This window comes from Anas acuta, chromosome 6 (genome assembly GCF_963932015.1).
Source record: "Anas acuta chromosome 6, bAnaAcu1.1, whole genome shotgun sequence".
NCBI classification, from domain to species: Eukaryota; Metazoa; Chordata; class Aves; order Anseriformes; family Anatidae; genus Anas; species Anas acuta.
The window spans coordinates 7,878,319-7,898,269 of NC_088984.1; the positions used below are offsets into that span (position 1 = coordinate 7,878,319).

The window sequence follows — 19,951 nt, forward strand, 5'->3', positions numbered from 1 at the left end:
CCAGAACTGCAGTTCAAGATTACAGGAATGTCTCAAACTCTTGATCTCGTAAACAAGTCATGCTGCTGGTTTAATCTCACCTTCCCCAGCTCCTTTTTTTCTTGTGAAATGAATGGCCTGCTGTTTTTCACTGCAACGTCTAGTGTCCTTTTCTTGACATCTTCCAAAGATTCAAAAAATTCAAACCTAAAAGAAAAAAATTGGAAAGGAATGTTTTAAGTCAAAACTTGAAATCCTGTAAGCATCAGTGGCCAAAATACAATTCCAACGGAGAAGGACTGTAGCTTCAGACAATGACCTTTACAGGAAGCGAATCACTCCCAAAGTTTGAGAAGGCATTACAGCTCATTGTAAGCCTTGAGAACATTGTTGCCCAACCACTGCATATTTGAACACAATTTTGGAGGGCTGACTACAATCCACGTGTGAACACAGGTTACTCTCCATGGAACAGAAAAGGTAATTCTATAGTTAGTTTTATCAATATTTAAAAAAAAATACACACACACACACACACACACACACACACACACACACATATATATATATTTCTTCCAAGCCTTACAAAAGACTATGACACTGTGCTGGTCAGACTGTTCACCGTGCCAGTGGGATGAAGGAAAATGTGCATCCATAATGAAATGCCATGTCCAATCGGTTTTCCCCTTCATGGAAGATCAGCATATTTTCCATGCAACCTTTATTACTCAGAGGAAATAGCTGAGCCACCCCCCCAAGTTTACAAAGTAGGTTTATACCACATTAAGAGAAGACAAAGAAAGAAACCTGTGGCAATTAAATTCTTAATGGGGCTGACTCACGGCTCTGGCACACACCATCAAATGCCAGGTCAGTTTTGTCCATGCTAAATCGTTTAGGTTCTGCCCACCCGAATAGTTTTTCCTCAAGTCAGAGTTGTAAAACAGGTAATGTGTTTTGGAGCTAAGTATTGCTCAACCTGTTATAGGTAATTGAGGATGTGCAGGACATGCCAACGGGGATGAGAAGGATGCTGCTCCCAACAGCTGCGCTGGCACTAAGTGGAGTACCTGCCAGGGGAGCTCATGAGGATAGGCTGAAGCAAACCCCACAACTGGAGAGACTGGCGTTTGCAGTGCTAATAGGAAATATTTAAAAGTTTTTTTCTCCATTTCTGACCTACAGACATGCATAGAAAGGACCTAACAATGAAACAAGAAGTTAATTATCCAGGATCACCCAATATTTATGTATTTGCATGAAGTATTTGTACCTTTAAATACTGGACGAGCACCGCTTCTCAGACCAGCTCTACTGTGACTGGCTTTGTACAAAACACATTCCTTTACCAGGGCAGAGATATGGATGTGGCAACTGGCAAAGAGGTGGCAACGTTTTAAGTTGCTTCCACCAGCACTCAGAACTGTCTCTGCAGTGAGAGGGCATGGTTAGGGGAATGTCTGTGAGCACAGAAGCAAGAGCAGCCTGCATCCGCTAGGATCAGGGAAGGGGGTGGGAGGATGTGACAATACTGTATGTGGAGCAAAGCCAGCCCTAAGGACTTGCAAATCACAGTTAAAATGCCATTTTTTTCAGAAGACCTGAAAATATTCATGAGAAAATCATTCAGGTGCAGCAGGTGCGTACCGTATGTGAGCCCTTCCTTTTTATACAGAGATAGTAACTATTTCAGCCACAATCATAATTAACATTTTCTTACTTTTCATCATATTGGGGGTTCAGAGTTTTTTTCTTAACGGAAGTCTTCTTCCTGCTCGTCCATCTTCTATCTGGAAGCAGGTATATTCGGACATACGGATCTACCCCACGATTGGAATTGGGTACTAAGTTTCTGTTAAAAGAAATACAGTGTTCAGCTTCGCTGAATGCCTGATGCAAGCTCAGGGAGCCCTTCCCCTTCCCTTTACAGATAGAGGTGAGCAATTGCTGGCATTACCTGCAGCCATTCACCAGCACAACGAGACTCTGCCGTATTGAAGCATAGCGCACCGTCAGCTGAATCTCTCCCAGAGGCATTTCAGTCCCGCTGTAAGACAGTTGCACAGGAAAAGCTTTTAAACACAGCTATTTAACAGGCCACATGCACAGACCTAGCAGCACGAAACAGCACTTGAGCTCCAGAAGCTGGTGATGCATTTTCCACTAGAAGCAGCTTTCAGGGCACTGTTCCTCTTTCTGGTAACTTATGGTTTACTTTCCAGAAAGCAGCTGGACCCCAGAAACAACACTCTTGTTAGTGCCAGCATTGCCCAGCCCTACTTCTGCACAGGTACCTGCCCTAAGACCATATAGCCAAAAAAACAGCTAATTGGCCTGTTGTAGATGGAGAAATAAAGTACAGATGAGCACGTTTTGCATGTTTTTGTACACAACTCCTTCAAGGATGCTTGTTTATGTAAAATGGACCCTTTTTATATCTCAATCTGCATGTTACCAAAGTGGTTTCAAATCCAAGACATTGTTTAAAAATGTTTTAACAATGGCTTATTCTCTAGCTCTGAACAGGACCTCACTTACATGCCAGTATATAAGGATTAAATTGAACAGCTGTAGCTGGGTTTGATGTTCAAGCTGATAACTGCTCTGATGCTCTCCTAAACGAGACAGACCTTCCTTGCTGCTTCCATTCATTAAGAATTCTACTAGCTCCAGTCTGCACCCTTGGAGGGACAGACCAAGCTCTCCAACCCCCTCTGCAGAGCAGAATACCTGCAGCCTGATACCTAACACTACAGGAAGGGTGCACACAAGCAAATCTACCTAGGAAAAGTTTGTTCACAGCATTGTGAGTCTCAAAACTTTAAGCATCCAAAACTTGAAGCAGCCAGATATGCTTATCACAAGTTTGTGTTTGTGCAGCAGTGGGACAATGCAGACTTCCAATCTCCTGTTGAAAGACACCTTCGGTACTAAACTCATGAGTGTTATGGGATCTACGATATTCTGTATGACAGCCTCTTAAACAAAACAAAACCAACACATGCAGCACCCCTTAGGACAGCCAGAGGAGGACACACATTCACTTCACACTCGATCTGACAGCACCCCTGTAATTGTTTGCTGTTGACTTAGGCCAGTTCTTTGTAAAGTGATGTGAGACTCAAGACTCCAAATGACTTGAACTCAACTTATGCAACAGCAACCTATAAAAACGAAACCTTCTCAAGAGAACAGTTCAGCTGGGAGAACCACCTACTTATGAAGGTCCAGATTGCTGCTACTTAGTTCAAAGCAAGAAGAAGGCAGAGAACCCAGGGAAGTAACGCTGGGTGCAAGCCTCAGTTCCTCTACAATCGGCAAGGTAGGCACTACCACAGCTCTGGTATGCAGTGCTGATGACAGGTGATGCTCAGGCTTTTGCTCGCTCTCCGTCTCATTAAGGCCAGCAATAGTTTCACTTGCTACAGGCACTGCTGAACTGTCATTTGTGTCCAGGTCTTCACTGCTGTCTTTTTTTGGCGGGGATTCAAGCACGGCAGTGTCTTTGCTCACAGGAGGTACTTTTGAGACTTCTGGTTTCGGTGGGGAGACAAACTTCTGCTGGTTTCCACCCTTCTCCGTGACATGCACCGGACCTTGCTTCGAGGCATTGCCACCAGCCTTGATGCTCTGTGGATCGGGTTCCTCAACATTCAAGGCCTAAAAATCATGAGGGAGAGAAATGAGCACTGCTCCCAAAACACTGGTGTTCACACCAGCATTACCAGCTAGGATGAAATTTCACCACAACATTACTGGTGTTAGAAAGCAGGAAATGCCAGTAGAGATGAAGAAGGCCTACAGGACTGGCTATGACACTGTGTTCCTTTTTGCTCCTGTGTATATATTTAAGTGTCTGAACACTGAACCAGAACACCGTGAGAAAACAGTTCCTAAGCATTAGTGCTTCTCACTACTTTGCTGGTTTGATTTCCCAGCTTAGATTTTCTCAGTTCCACTCCTTAACATCATGAAAAGGCTTGTGGCAATGCCACTGCACTAAGTTTTAGGAAGCCTCAGGGGAGAGCTCTCAGTTCCAACCTGCACTTTTAACTGCAGTTAAGGATCTTGTCACACTTCTACCCATCTGTGAAGCAAGGCTGCATTTCTCCTCTCCCACGTTTTATCTCTTTTGCCTGGTTAGAATTGAAGACTTCCGCTGGGGAAGTCAGGTGAATACAGGAAAGAACAACTTACCCGCAACACAAGTTTCATCTTAATGAAGCTGTCTGAGCTGGAATGATCCAGCTGAAATCTCTGATCCAGAGTCATGTTTGGGTCCTTAAGCAAGTGGGAGAGACATACCACTGAAGTTCCCAGGGCACTATCCCGATCTTTGTCTTTTACCTAGGGAAAAAAAAAAAAAAAAAGTTGTTTTTATTAGAAGACAAGCTGGAAAGCTGGGAACAGCAAAGAAGGTATTTCAGACAGACCAAAATAAGCTCATTTACTTCAGGACGTATTATCAAGAGTAGTTACTTCTGAATAGGTGACGCCAATATTTCAGAAGTATAACAAATTACTACGTTTGAAGTAAAAATTCCACCTCTAACTACACAGAGAAGACACTCCCCTAGCAGAAAACATAGGCCATAGAATTTACTTGACTTTCCTTACTTGCCCTGAAGAAAATGTTCTAGGCAGCTAGGATGACAACTGGTCTACACCCTCACAAGTCGTTTTTCTGATAGTAATAGTTCAGCCTTTCTAGCCTCAATATGCCTTCTAAGTTTAAATCCACTTCTGCAGCCCAGAGAACAGCCACAGAACTGGCTGTGACTTGAATGTAAGGCAGTGAGATACAGGACTTCATAAGGAGCCTAAATGCCTAGGTGCAGAGATACACTCTGGCTGAGAATTATGAGCACTCTGATTTCTGACAGCAAAATATTCACGGCCTTGCTGCATGCAGATCTGTCTAAAACCTCCTTTGCAATTTTCAGCCACAAATGTCTCATATTTTGTACCAAGATATTAAATATTATCTGATCCTAGAGTAAAGGTAGATAACAGCATCACCCAATGGAATTGCCTGTGCAAAACCAGCTGCTCCTTCCAATTTTTAAGTAGGAGGACGCCGGTATGTGCAGACAGAAACAACCTGCAGTGAGATCACATCCACTCTGAAGGAGGTGTCTCCCTGTGAATGTACACTGGGTTTCCAAAGGAAAGGCTTTTCTCTTACCTCAACATGCAGTGACTGGGAATCAGCACTGTGGACAAAGAAGGTGAAAGCCTGGCCCCACGTGGGATCTTTGCTGAAATTGCAGGTCTGCAACAAGAAGATTGTGGCATTTGTATTAGCTTATTCTGTAAGCAGCAAAGAATACTGTCACACTGATCACCAGAGAGGGGCACAGTGACCTCCTTGTTTTATTCAGTGATGCTATACCCGAGCTGTAAAAAGAGAGTGAAATTTCCAGGTCAGAAGTGTGCAGAAGCCAAGTCTCTGGCAAAACCAGAACAAGCTCTGTGAGGTGTGGAAACGCTGACGAACGAGTCAGGCGAGCTGCAGTTGGCCCCAACCGGTGTTGCCTGGACCAGCAGCCTGCCCCACCTGCAGCAAGGCACTGCTCCCTTCCTCCCACTTCTCCGCCCAGAGAGTCAGCTTCCAGCCCGCAGACACCCAGAGCCAGCTCCCAAAACTGCAGCAAGCTGGCAGGGAAGGGTAAGAAAGCTAGAGGGGCAGTTTGAGGGGTGCAGAGCTTGTGGGAAGAGTGGGAGGGAACAGCTTCAGTGCCATCCACTTAAAGGATGAAAGAGCACAGAAACCACCCAGGGGGCTCCGGCTGAGGCTGCTCCATGAAACAGTTCCTTCTTCTGCCAGGTGACAGGTACTGGCAGCAAGGGAAAAGGAAAGCTGAAGCGTGTGCTTCCACTTGTGGGTTGTTTCCTGCCTCCTGGCCTCTGCAGTCATCACCACAACCTCAGCTGTTCACAGAGCTACAGTGGTCCTGTCCCCTTCTAGGGGCTACTTGGAGGTGGTCACCCATGAAATAGGTGGTATTTAAAGCAAGCAGAAGAGCCAAACAACCTCACCTTGCTTTTATGAGTCTTGCTTCCTACTGTGAGCAGGACAAAGGAGGAAGGTTCTCTTTCTGTCTTCTGTCGTATAATACAAGGAAAAAAAAAGACGATTTATAGTTCGCAGGAAGCAAAATCAAACCACTACTCTTACTTGAAATACATTGCTGGAAGGCTGGCAATAGTTTTCAGATGAGAGACATCTGAAGAGTGCAGCATGCAGGGCAGACTCCAGCCGTAACACAACACAGCCTTACCGTCTAGCATCGAGAGATCACACTTAAGCTAAAGCTCTACATGTTTAGGTCTCAATAGGTAAATATTTGTCAGAAGCTGTGAGAAAACAGATAGAGAAAGGTGTTGAAGACACCGTGGGGGACTCTTCATCATTCCCTGGTGAAACAGGACTCTCAGAATTGGTTTCCTAGGCTCAGAACATGCTGCAAAGCAGCTACAAGTGAACCTTTGGTACCAAGTAACAACTCCTTTTCAGAAGTAGTAATACGGAACCCCTCGTACTGTGCTCCTTTGCACTAACGTTACAGATGTTAACACTGAGGAGTTAGTCTTGAGAAAACAAGTGCATACATTGAAGTCCAGAATTAAGGATTATTGAATGCCATGTGTGTGGCGTAACAGTGCTGGTAACTCATCTGAATTGTAAAGATCACATTTAGGAGGGGAGCTACTCATTGAAGACAGGCAAGCTTTACCCACTGCTCAGAGCCATGACTGTGTGTAGCCTGTTCAAGAGAACAGGGTGAAAGACGTTCTTTCCTACATTCACAATTTGCATCATGGCAGTAAAATCCAGTATTTGAGGTGTAAAACGTAACCATGAGCAAAGGGAGAGGAAGCATGAATGACAGAGTTGCTTCTGAATTAAAAATCAGGGGGAAAGAATCTGGTGGGTCAGGTCTCCAATGGGCAGGAAGGGTACCACGAACGAGCACAGCCCTCTGCTCCCTCCTCTCCCATCTGGAAGAGCCCTGCAGCAGCAGGAAGGACAGCATGACTTGCTCTGATGTTTGGAGCCTCTTACTCTCCAAAGCATAAAAAAAAGACAACCCACACACACAATCAAATATTCCTGTGCTGCATCCCTCCTTGGTCCTCCTAGACTTGCACTGGGGGCAGGAGCTTTCAATAACTATCTTGAACCAGCGGTCACAGATTTTTGACAGCGGAGAAAATATTTCTTTTTAACAACAGCTATTTTCAGTTGCTATGATACAGCATAAACCAGAAGGTGTTTTTGCAGGCATGGGGGAAGAATATGAATTTTTACCTTGAGGTACTTGTTATTTTTGATCTTCTTTGCTCCACATTCACCATTCGAATACTCAAAGTGGTTTTTCTGAATTAGAAAAAGAGAGTTTAAAACCAATTAATTTGTGGACTTCAGAAAAAAAAAGGGTTAAGAGTGAAGGCTGTCTGCGTGTTGTTCGTACTTACTGGAAGGTTGAAAGCACTGTCCAAGTAGACTATCAGAATTGCTGTAGACAGACCCTTCTTATCCTGTGAAGGCCAGGAAAATAAAACAAAACAAAAACAAGGTAGGCATGATCACTCATCAAGGACAACATACAGCACAAGACAAATTCAAAGTTTCCCTAAGCTAAGCAGCTCTTCACCTTTCTCCTTAAACTTGCAATTTAGAGGAGCCAATACCCTACAGCATGATGGTTTCAAGCAGACCAGTAAGAAAAGGCACAAGTCTCTGCTATTTGCTCACTTTAATGCCCTTCAATTTATTTAGTGCAGAACTGGTCAGATTCCCAGGTGCTGGCTATTTGCCTACGACTAGTACAGGTATACAGATGCTGTGAGTCCTGCACAGATCCTAGATGAAGAGGAAAGGGAAAAAGGATCAAAGAAGGGAATGAGAGGCCACTTTGCAGTTGGCCAAACAAAGTTTTGCTGGTTTAAGTAAAAAGATCTGCCAGATTTTAGTGGCTCCTGTGTTACCAAGGCATGTGGGGCAAACAAACACCCTTCTTCTCCAGGAGAAACAGGAAAAAAAATACATCAACTTTGTCAAACAAAAATAAACTCCTGTGAGTTTGCCCGTGGATCCTAATTTTACATGCTCCTTTATTGATCACTGGCCAGGGATCAAAGCATCTGAATCCTTTAGGCAAATATACTCACCTCATGTAGCTTTTCTTGGTCATTTACTAGTGAAAGCCACTCCAGCTTTAAATGCAAGTGCCCACTTGTTGTCTTGCTCAAGGGAAACCACTAAACGGAGACAACAAAGCATAACTTCAGAACTGTGAGGCAGAATAATTTGTACATGTTGCAGACTCTGGGACTTAAGTACAGTAGACAATACAAATTGTACCTTGAGCTTCTTAACTTCAATTTTTGAGACTTAGATTGCAGCATGGCCATCTACTTGGGAACACAACCCAGATACACTGAAAGTAAGATACACACACACACGCAGTGCAAATGGGTATCTGCAACCAGCAGCAGCATCAGACAGGCACTCTGGCATAGTTTGCAGTGTTGGGTTGTAGGATGAACCATGATACAATCTGATTATTTCTTCCCTCAACAATCAGACTGCTTCACCAAACTTTATCTGTAGCCTCACAGAAATATTTGGTACACACAGGATACATGATATCAACCCACTGCTGGCTCAGCATAACCTCAGGGCTATCTGAGGTTGCCAGCCTGATTGTTAAAATCATTGTGATGGCTACTTCAATTTTTCTGAGCAAAGAAAGCGTCACAAAAAGAAAATACCACAGTGCGAGTATGCAAGGAAGCTTCAAGCACACAGAAACAATGTAGTAGCATATGGAGACCATGAATGAGTACATATAAGCATACACCACAACCACATTTAAAAATAAACTGCAATCTTTACCTCATCAACAGTTCTGTCATTCATTATATCCACAAGGCTTATAAGCAAGCTGGAAGACACAAAGCAAACATTTCAGCATATGTTTACACAGACGGTGTGTTGCTGATTAGTGGACAAAGGGAAGAGGAAAAAAAAACAAAACAGAAACCATGGCTACTGAGAAAAAAAGCTCACATGATGTTCCAAATAGCAACTTCTAGATATTACCTGTGTGCATGTGTGGTGGAGCACATAATTCCACACACAGTACCTTCTCCCTCTTGAAATGCTTCCAAAACTGAAATATATTCTAAATAAATCTTAAGTCATGTAGTGACCACCACCTCTAATGGTGGTTAAGATTCCCTGCAAGAGTCAGGGCCCATTCTCTAACTCATTCAAAGCTAGTTGCACTAGGAACTAATAACTTGATGACAATACTTGGACAAAGGGAATAGCTTCCTTCAACTTCAAACTTCCTGTATAAACAATCTTGGTGTTCCGTTTCAGAGATCACTGGATCTGAGCAAGGACTGGATTGTTTTGTTTCTCTCTTTGGGTTTTTATTTATTTTAAATCAAACAAGTAAGAAGATAACTCGTCCTAAGAAGCAAGACCTGACATACTCTCTCTGGAGGTGATCATGACCATCTCTGCCTTTCCCAAGTGCTGTTACTGAGAACATCAGAAATGTCCCACTTGAGAAATCCACAGCTTATTCATAAATGCCCTTCTCTTATCTGTCATCTGATATGAAGAGTGCTGTTTTCTGGCCACCAGTCATTTCAGGTCGTTTGCATTTTCTGCATTAAAAATGGATGCCAAATGTCACTATAAGGATATTTCTCCATGACAAAACAGCAGCAATACCTTATTCCAATTAGACTGCACTTGATTATGGCTAAAGATATGAAAGAGAAAGGATATAACCTCCAGAATTGTTTTCTCAAATCTATTGAGCAGACTTTTCAGAACACTAGATCCTTTTGAAGAGCAACAAAAAGGAAGTTTCATTGATTTACCTGCCCATGAAGTCATCTTTATCTGGATCTTCATCATATAATTCAACTTCTAAGTCCTGACCAGGCAATTCATGAACAACAAACTGGAGGAGAAAGATGTATTTATTAAAAATAAAAAGCACTCACATGGGTTCACTACTCAGGCTGTTGACAAGAACATGACACTTTACAGCTGTATAATACATTAAGGACATTCCCTGCTGTTTTGTGGCTGATCTTGTTACAAATACAACTCGTTATAGACAAAAATATTTTAAAAACAGTTTTCTTGGCTTTGAATTAAAACTTAAACCTGTCAAACTGATATCCCTAATAAGCACTGTTCACAAAAACAAAAAGAGCTAAAGACATCCTATACACGAAGAATACCAACGCTAGAGCAGAATTCAGTTGCACAATCAGACTGCTGCACTGATTGATATTTAAAGAAATGCTTTGCATGTCCTCCAAAAACCCACATATGTAAATCAGATCAACCTGAATTCCATTTCAGGTTTGCAATTTAGATTTGATTTGTTTAAGAGACAGAAATGCCTCATCAATCAAGTAACAAGGAATTCCACTTGCTCCAGTGCAGTCAGCTAAGAGTAGGTCCTCCAAACACAAGGATGTAAACAGCTGTGCATCCTATAGATGGAAACAACAAAAGATTCAGTACCTCAAATGTCTCATTCCAAACGGGATTAAGATCTCGGGAAACTGTCTTGCTTCGATACTGCAGCACGCCAACTCGAAGAAGAGCATACGGGTCAGATTTCCCCCTGATGGCACCAAGAAAATTGTCTTTCTGGACAAGGTTTTCAGCTTCTAGCAGATGAACTCTTATTACTCCCTGGATTAAAAAAAAAAAAAAAAAAAAAAAAAGAGATTAAATTGGTTGTGAAAATGTGATCTTTGGATAATTATAATATGCTACCTCCTAAAGCTAGTTATTTCAGGCAACAAGGGTAGTCAGCATGACAGGTTTTCAAAGACATGTATTTTGAGACATTCCAAATGACAGCTGTGATAAAACAATCACTTTTCTCATCATTTACCTAGAAAAAACCTTAAACAGATACACAATTCAATCTAGACAGTTGGGTAGGAAATAGCCTTCAACTTATTTTGAAACCAGAAACATACATATACACTCAGGATCATACACTGCAGTTAAATTGAGTGTAAAGTCAAGAGCAATTCATACTGACTGAAGAAGGAACCAAGTATTCATTGCCAGATTCATATTTTATTGCAGAGGGGCCATTCAATTTCAGTTCAGTGATGGAAGTCTTCAATAGGAAGCAGCCCTTCATCATTCATTTATCATTACTCTCATTCATGAATACATTAGGTATTTGACAGAAGGAGACCAGAGATCTGGATGCATCAAACATTTAGGAGGTTGGGGCTTGTTTGGATTTGTTTGTCATTCAGAACTTTTTTTTTCTTTCATGAAGAGATGTCATACTCTGAGCTTCCCATTTACACCCCTTCACTGCATTAGTAAAGACATTAAGTAGCCTGACATTTAGTGCTCATGCATTTACTTTCTCTAATTGAAGACCTGTGGTATTCTCAAATGAGACTAACAGCTTAAACTGGTAAATATCTGTGTCTTAACGGACTTCTTATGCCATATACAGGGAGCTAAGTGCCTCCCTGAACCCCCACCAAATTAAGAACTACCCAATATTTGCTTTTGTATTCCTGAAATATTGCCTACAGAAAGCCTACAGTCCAGGCTGAAACAGCTGATGAGAAATGGATGTGCAGGAACACAACACTCTAAGTTTGCATGCATCTGCATTGCAGCAAATGCACACTCAGGTAGATTATCAATCTCACTGAAGAAGAAACAAAACCAAAAAACCCTCACACGTGGGATAGGGAACCTCAGTTGGGCAATGTTCATGTTCTTCTTCAGAGGCACCGTGATCCTGTTTGGTAGAACCAGCCGTGAAGCAATGTAATCTTGAATCAGCGTGTCTGACATTACACTGCAGGTGAGGAAAACAAACAAACAACCTAAATTGATTTGATCTCTACAATCAAATCACCATTTCAGTTAGAATGAAAGAACATGGCACAGCACAAGAAACAGGAGGCACTGCAAAATGAGCAATACAGACCACCTTCCCCCAAAGAGTAGGGGAAGAAACTCAGGTTTGTGATGTTTAGCTTAGACCAAAAGGATGGGAGACAGCAGTTTAGCACCAGAATTGATCACCAAGGATCGATACGCATCACTGTGGAAAGCTTGGCCATCTCCTAACAATAATTCCAGTTCAACAGAGCTGCTGCAGAGGAGAAGATGAGCATGGACTTTCCAGTCCGATCTAATACTTACTCATTTTTAGCTTTCTAGTTTTAAATCTTTTATTTGGAATTGCCATATTTGTTTGGCAGGGAAAACTAATTTGATCTGTTCTTCCCGTGCAAGAAGTGTATGGCTACCACAGACCTCCAATATTCTCTGGGTGATTAATGAGAGGAATTCAACATGCTACTACAATTCAGAATGAGCAGCAGACAATATTAAGAGGGAGACCTGAGCACATCAAACATCAGATTTTTTTTCATCCTCTTGGTAGATCTAGTGCTTGTAAGGCATTTCTCAGGGAAGGCCATGCAATGAAATTGTCCCAGTTCATGGATGAAGACCGATTCACAAAGGAGGAATTTTTGTGAATCTCCTACTCCCACTGTCAAACCAGGAGTCTGAAAACCCTCGTTCAAACTATTGGCTTTCCTGACAAATTCCTCTGCAGGAATATCACAAACTGTCCCTTCTCTTCAGTCTTATGATGTACTCAGCTACACGCAGCTTGCACATGAGGACAGATATCTGCATCCAGTATCTTTACTCTTAAGTAGGTGAATAAAGAAAAGGAGAGCTCTTACTCAACCTGTATTTCAGCCTGTTCACAGCACACATGATTTGCTCATGGCTTTCATGTGCTGTGTTGATGAACAAGCAAAGGTTTCTATGCTCAAATCCCTGTGAGAGAACCAGAGAGTGAACATTTAGGGCACCAAATTTGCACTTAATTATATGAGAGGCTGTAGGCTGGAACACCTACATACCTTCTCCCTGCGAGGATTAAGGAAAGCTGCATCAGAAAAGAACAGATTAATTTGCCTGATAAAAACTGGAGCTCTCAGGGCAAACTTCAGGTCTTGAATTAAGTAAAAAACAAAACCAAAAAAAAAGAAAGCTTCCTCTCGCTTGACATCAAAGGTCTTCAGAGGCCCTTTACTGCATAAACTGACACCTAAAGTAGCCAGCCATTTCCTATGTATCTGCAAAGCAAGAGCTGCAGTGGAAGGGAGGGGAGCATTGGTGTCTGTGTTCACTTCTAAAGGAGAAAGGCAGTGGCTGAGTAACCAATGTATATTTTGTTCTTGTGTGACAGAATTTTCTCATTATACCGAGAAAAAAAGGAAAACGTCAATCTCCAGCCTGGAGGAGCAGATTGAAACTTACAGCAGTGAAAACCCATGAGATTTTCATCCTTGCTGTGCAAGTTTATGTACAAGATCAACCTAAGAGGCCCTGGGGAGCAGCTAGGTTTTCTGAAGAACCTAATGGATGAGCAGATTACTTAGAATGGGAGGAACATTTCTCCTTTTGAATATGTTGCAGTTTTCTTTATCACGGATTGGATTTCAGTTCATCGGAGGACTGCAACCCTGTAATACTTAACCTTTCTTTTCACTTCAAGGTAAGTAAACATAAGCACAGACTGCCAATTACCTAGATCTGCTCAACTACCTTTATAAGTAACCAGCACATGAGAAACAGAAGGGCTTGTTTTTCAGTTTATAGTAAATCCCCAAAACTACAGTGGTCTAATTCCACCCTAAATCCCAAATGCAGTGAAGTGAAAAAGGAATTTTGACATAGTGTATGAGCACCTTACTCAAGTGTTTGCGAACTCCACAGACAGATGTAATGGCATGAGTATCAGCACAACTCCTTCCACACATCACTCTCGAGAATAACTTTGAAGATTACTGGAGAAAGCCTTCCCAGTTCCTAAAGATTTTTTAAAAAGGAATAAAGTGAAACAAAACAGACACTTACTTAATTCCTGGGACATCCAGGAGGTTGCTCATGCCTGCCCAGTTGATTTCCAAGTGCTACAACAAGGACAGGGAGAGAAATGATACAGGACCATTAAAATTTATCTCAGGACAAATGAATTTAAAGCAGAAGCAAATGCTTCTGAAACAAATCTGGCTGTTTAAAGAAAGCCAAACCTGCGCCAGCAAATGACTATATTTATATATTAAAATCAGCAGCTGATAGCAATTCCCTTATCTATTTTGCCTGCCATACCTGAAATTAAGGTATCACTGGGACTTATCCTGCAAGCACGGGAAAACACAGCACTCAGCCCCTAGCAATGCCTGTTGGCAGATGCCCCAGGGTCATGCGCAGTAAATCCGGCAGCTTTACCTAGACTGTGAAGTTGTTTCCTCACCTTTCACTTAGAGGTTGGCCTGTGCCCTGAGGCAGGGAAATTTACAAACACCACTGGAATCTGTATTTCTGTCCGCATAATAAACAAAGGAGTTTTTCATCTGTTTACATAATGCTGCAACATACAAACTCAAAACTACCTCATTCAATATCAAAAGCAGATGACAGCCAGGAACTCAAGCAGAGCATAACCCAGAATCAAGCAGAGTTGTGTGCCATAACTGTTTTTTTTTTTATTATTATTATTATTATTTTAAGCAAGGCTAGAAGGTTTATCATATTTTATTTAACCACAATTCAACTACAAAGCACTTGTGACCTTAAATAGGCAAGCTTTCAAAGCATGGCCATGACCAAATGGTTCCCAAGATGGCTTCATTTAAAATCCATGTCTGGGAAGACTTTAATTTCATCTGCCAGGATCCTTCCAGCAAAGGTCTATGAAATGGCTGCTGTGCTGTCAACATCAGAAATTCCTCCCCTTCTTAGACCAAAGAATAGAAATAATTCTATAGGCACTACTGCAAGAGAGTAGGGCAAATTCATTCCCATCCTCTAGGGGTCTAAGACGAGCATTTAGCAACCAGGAATCTGCTGTTCAAGTACCCACGCTGCTGGGTATTCACAGGTATGCAGTTTGGCTTGCTAGCGATGGACAATTTGTGTCGCTCACTGAAGACCAAACTATGCACTAAGACAGCCCTTGAATCAAGGAGGCTGCAGAGTACAGTTCACTAGTGACTCACCGGTTTCTGCATAAAAAACAAGGTCACTGCTCCAATAAAAGGGGCATCGGTTAGAAGAGGTTCCAGTATCACTCGCAGTGTCCCGTACAGCTGCAAATACAATAGATCAAGGAGAATCAAGTTTGAAGATATTCTCAGAATACAGTTTCAAAACTGAGCTTTTCAGTGATGGAAATAATTTTAAAAACCCTGCTTGAAATCATTTTACTTGGAATTTACTAACAATAACCTCCTTCTCTCTCAAACCATTGCTACTGATTGATACTGATACATAGCTTTCAGTATTGCAAGGCCAGGTTGTTGGTCTAATCTAAAACAGGTTATGAACACCCTAACAGAATTGTTTCTTTTGAAGTTCTCTACCAACATGCAATTTCCTTGAACTCCCATGGCAGAAACTGGCCCTTGTGATTTCAATGCTCTAGCAATGAACCTGTTTAAGAGTCACACTAAGAACCTAAATATTATTTTTAAGGTGTTTTCCAAGACACCATTTCCCCAGCCAAAACAGAAAAAGCTTTTCATCCCATGTCTACTAGTCTTTGGTTTTCCAGTCAAGAGTCCTGCCCACCGGGACACGCCACCTCCTGCTGCACGTGGCCTTGAAACGAGCATCAGCACGGCACGCACCTGTACGCCTTTCACTCCAAGATTAAATTTCGATATGTCCATGTGAATCTCACAGTCTCCTGCATAACTGAAAGAAAGTTATCACGTTACTCCACAGTTTGCAGTAGTTCGATGAGCAAATTTGGGCTGTACAGAGTGTAAAGGAAATGAGTTACATGATTGGCAACTTGACATCACAGGCAGGGATTAATTTTTAAGCATCTGAAAAGGGAAAGTTGAGCATGTTGAACAAGAGTAAGATCTTCACAACAGAAACCCTGCAGTCAGCTGGGACATTGATTATCCGCAAAATGTCAAAGCAACATTTTTCTAGGTTACCTTCCCATTCTGAAGACTGGCAGTTGGCTGGGGCAAGGTTGCTCTTGCTCCCTAGGAGGGGAACAACTGGCTCATTGGAAATTCAGAGTCAGGGCAATTGCCCTCTTGCTCCCCTTTCTGCCAAAGGCCCGATCCCAGCTGGGTTACAACCTGGTGACCCAACTCCTGAGCTGATGCAGAACCACGCTGTCATCACAGACGGGGCCCTGTACATTATAGCTCACCCCTGCCACAGCCAAAAAGCCCATCTGAAGGACAAACACATCGCTAAAAATAACCTGGTTTCCTTGAAGCTGAATTAAAAGACAATGGTTTAAGATGAGATCTTGGTCAGTTGCCATGGAGAACATCAGACCTTAAATAAAATGAATGCCAAGTGTGGCACTGTAGCAATTTGGAAACCACCTTAGACTTTAACAAAAGTGCAAACATCATCTTATGCAAGAAAAAAAACAAAACAATAGCCACTCCCCTAGGAGCAGAACCCAGCAGATTTGTTGATGCCTCTGGCAGAAAACAATTGAAGGGAGCTACCAAGTTCCCTTCCAGTCCTCAGAGAAATAGCTCTTTTTGGGTGCAAACACAAACACCCCGCAGGTAAAGAGAGGTGAAAATACCACAGCACAATGAATGTGCTGTGCTTGCTGCCTGGGTGCATACTTTCACCCCACAATCAAAGGAAAAGGCCTTTTTTTTTTTTTCTGCTCTGACCACAGGTATATGGGCAAATAGTGCAGTAGTTGCTGCTAATTCACACGGTAATTTGCACAGACAGATTCCCCACCACCAAAAAAAAACCCTTGCCAAGAACGTGCAGCTCTGTAAATTTGTCTCCATTTCTGCAAGCAAAGTTCCTGAATTTCTGTTTAGAGAGCCACTTAGCAGAACCTAAGAAGTTCAAAATGCTCAAATTAAAGCCTTTAATGTTGGAGCGTTCTCATTTTTTTTCCCAGTAGCCAACCTCACAGGCTATGCCAACTTTAACACAATCTTCCTTATAAGCTAGTCAGATAATTAAACACACTTATTTTAACATTTACACCATTTTGATATTATCTTACAGTTCATTACGCTGAGCGCTAATAGAGCTTTGTCACAATAAAACATCTAAATGAGAAGCCAAAACGAGTCCCTCAATTTGCATTAATTAAGTGAAGAGGATTAATTGCCAGTGTCCAACGCAACAAATAATGCGTGTGGTGTTTCAATTTACAATTTCTATGCTTCTCCACAGCCAAAAACTCTTCCCACCCAGCCCTAGACATCTTCCTTCCCTAGTAACACATCAATGCATGCAATCAGGTTTGCAAGCCTGGATGTCAGAGCAGCCTTCACCCCTTTTATCAGAGCCTGAGCCTTTAATCACCCTTAAGTCTGCTTCATACCAGCACCACTCCCAAAATGGGGTGCCTGGAAGGATGCCTTCTGCTCTTCACTTTTACTCCTTATTTCCAGTCCACGTTGCTCCTGCTTTCCTTTGTCCCCTCTGCTTGGCATAACCTCGCTGGGCTCCCCCAGACAGAGCAGCCCAAGTCCTGCTGGGCTTCAAGCCTCGGCACTCAGGCGTGTAGGGCTGAGCCCTTGTGCTGGTATCCCCAGGAGCACGCTTTGCCTGCCTGTTGGGGGTTGGAAGATGAACCTGTTTCTCTCCTAAGTCCTGCATTGCGCACGGAGATGTAGATAAGCACACCTACGCCACGGATGAGGAGCGGGGAAGCTTGCAGAAGTGCCCTTATCTGCATCTCTTCTGTGCCCAGCTGGATAAGCTGGGCCCATGGTGTTTGTGATACGAGGACAGCCCTCGGCTGAAGGCAGGGATGCTACAGGAGCACATACTGACGAGTTTGTGGACCTAGGACAACAACGAAGCAGTAATGGGCAAATAAGAGACAAGAAAGTGTGACCAAGTACCACAAGATATGAGAAAAAACAGCCCGTGTCTGCCTTTCCCCTTCTGTCTTTGAAGTCAGGCTCCTGACAGCAACCGTTCCTTTTCTGCTCAAAACTGAGAGGTTTCCAAAATGCTTTGTTTCTCGAAAAATCCCACAAGCTCAGTTAGCCCAAACCCCACCAAAGCTCCAAGCGTTGTTGCGTGCTTCTTTTGACTACTTTATCCAGTCCTGCACCAGATGACAGAGACCATCTGGATAGAGTTGCAAACTTGCCAGTTACGAAATTCAGATACTCTTTTTGAAGAGTAAGCTTCAAGGCATATTTGTATTTATTTTATAAATAAATAGTCATTTTTCTATCACATCTCACGCACTGTAAAAGCCATGGAAGAGCAAGGAAATGAAAGCTCAAAACATCTGCAATAAAAGTTATTATAAGAGTAGTAAATCAGAGTAACAAAACACATAGCAGTTGGATTGCAAGACACTCTTCCAGGAGCTAATGGTGCCTTCAGATACTTCAAATCTCTGATGACTAGAGCCAAACAATTACATGGGTTCACAGTAGCTCGGGGAATTGCAGGATTAGTGGGAAGAAAAATGATTGCGGGAGGTCAAGTGGCTGCACTTGAGAAGTCCCTATTTTGAACAAGGCACTTCTGGAGAGGATTTCTGGAAAGCTTTGACACTGATTCATCTGGAGAACACAACTGTCAGCTCCCCATGCTCAGGAGACAGATTCATGACTTCGATCTAGGGCAAATTATTTGGAGAACCAAGAGCACAGGAAAGTTTTTTTCTACCTAGGATTTCAGATCCCAGTTTGTCTGGATCTTATACTGCATTTAACCACTGCAAGATCCCTGACGTGCCATGTGAGAGCTGTAGATCAGCTCTGTTTGTGCAGCAAGTGGATACACAGACAGAACAGACAGACACCAGGACTTTCAGACAGATAAATGACAAATTTTATCTGTACAGAAGATCCCAGAGTAAGCAGCAATTATCTCAACATTTCCGCTCGGTCCCATGAGCCATGACAAAATGTAAACCACTTAATTTACACCAATTGGGATCATTATTTCAGAGAGCAAGCGAAAGATTTTGCAAGACAGCTTAAGTGCTCCTTCTGTGCTGCTCACACGCACTCACCACTGAGCCTTGGTTTGCCTGTCAAAAACTCAGGTGCAGTCTTCTCATCTGGGGCAGCCAAGACTGTAATGACAAAATCATTCCCAGTGCTCTGATGCCAGAGATACGTAAGCTGTTATTAACAGATTTAATTAAAGCAGCTTCTCGAGTTCCTTTTGGTAACTCCATGTGATGTACTGCATCACTGGCCCTGCTGACGGGTCTTGCCCATACAAATCAGGGACCTCCTCCTGTTCTGCTGCGTTTACTGAGTGTGATGAGATCTCTGGAGGCAGGATGCTGCCTAACGCAGAGGGTTACTCAGTGCTGGAGCGGGGCAGAGCAGGAGCTTGGATAACAACCTCCATGTGACACAGCAGCTCAGCCTTCCCCGCTGCAGCAACAGCACAGGAGGAGTTTTTGAGCGGGGCTGCACGCAGCGATGATCCAGCCAACAGGCCAAGCTCACGTGGGCTCAGCAGAGGGGAAACTCCCACCAAATTATGCCTGCAAGCACCACGGAGTCACGTTAATAACATGCAGACGTGTCAGCTCTTTAATGTCCACTGCGCCACAGCTCCATTTCTCCAAAACCTAACCCAAGAGGGAAGTCAGTCCACGTGCCCTCAGCATTGCCAAGAGTGCTACACTGGCACCCACAGCACGTTACTCCAGCCTCCAGAGCTGGTACGCTGGGGCTCAGCTCTCTGGATGAGCCCAGCCATTTAAATCTCACCTTTGTCCTTAGAGGGAACACGAGGAAGGATGAGGGGCCAGGTGAGAGTAGAAAGCTCTGCCATTTGTACTGCTCAGAAGGACTCTGTACATAAAAATGAGGCAGCTGATGTGCAACAAATCCAGTGAGTTGGTCAGGCAGAGGGTCACAT

At 42.9% G+C, this 19,951-nt stretch overlaps 1 protein-coding gene across 1 annotated transcript in view; it reads right to left on the minus strand.

Annotated features, from left to right (window-relative positions):
* Window positions 1-19,951, minus strand: part of ESYT3 (extended synaptotagmin 3) — a 29,575-nt gene that overhangs the window by 1,573 nt on the left and 8,051 nt on the right. Inside the window, exons 5-21 of the mRNA XM_068687254.1 lie at window positions 15,724-15,790; window positions 15,094-15,183; window positions 13,949-14,004; window positions 11,741-11,861; window positions 10,541-10,714; window positions 9,883-9,965; window positions 8,882-8,930; window positions 8,155-8,244; window positions 7,459-7,521; window positions 7,292-7,360; window positions 6,019-6,084; window positions 5,165-5,251; window positions 4,177-4,326; window positions 3,197-3,639; window positions 1,937-2,026; window positions 1,700-1,831; window positions 81-186 (exon numbers count right to left, since the gene is read on the minus strand). Coding sequence (XP_068543355.1) covers window positions 81-186; window positions 1,700-1,831; window positions 1,937-2,026; window positions 3,197-3,639; window positions 4,177-4,326; window positions 5,165-5,251; window positions 6,019-6,084; window positions 7,292-7,360; window positions 7,459-7,521; window positions 8,155-8,244; window positions 8,882-8,930; window positions 9,883-9,965; window positions 10,541-10,714; window positions 11,741-11,861; window positions 13,949-14,004; window positions 15,094-15,183; window positions 15,724-15,790 — 1,936 coding nt within the window. The remainder of the gene's footprint in view (window positions 1-80; window positions 187-1,699; window positions 1,832-1,936; window positions 2,027-3,196; window positions 3,640-4,176; window positions 4,327-5,164; window positions 5,252-6,018; window positions 6,085-7,291; window positions 7,361-7,458; window positions 7,522-8,154; window positions 8,245-8,881; window positions 8,931-9,882; window positions 9,966-10,540; window positions 10,715-11,740; window positions 11,862-13,948; window positions 14,005-15,093; window positions 15,184-15,723; window positions 15,791-19,951) is intronic.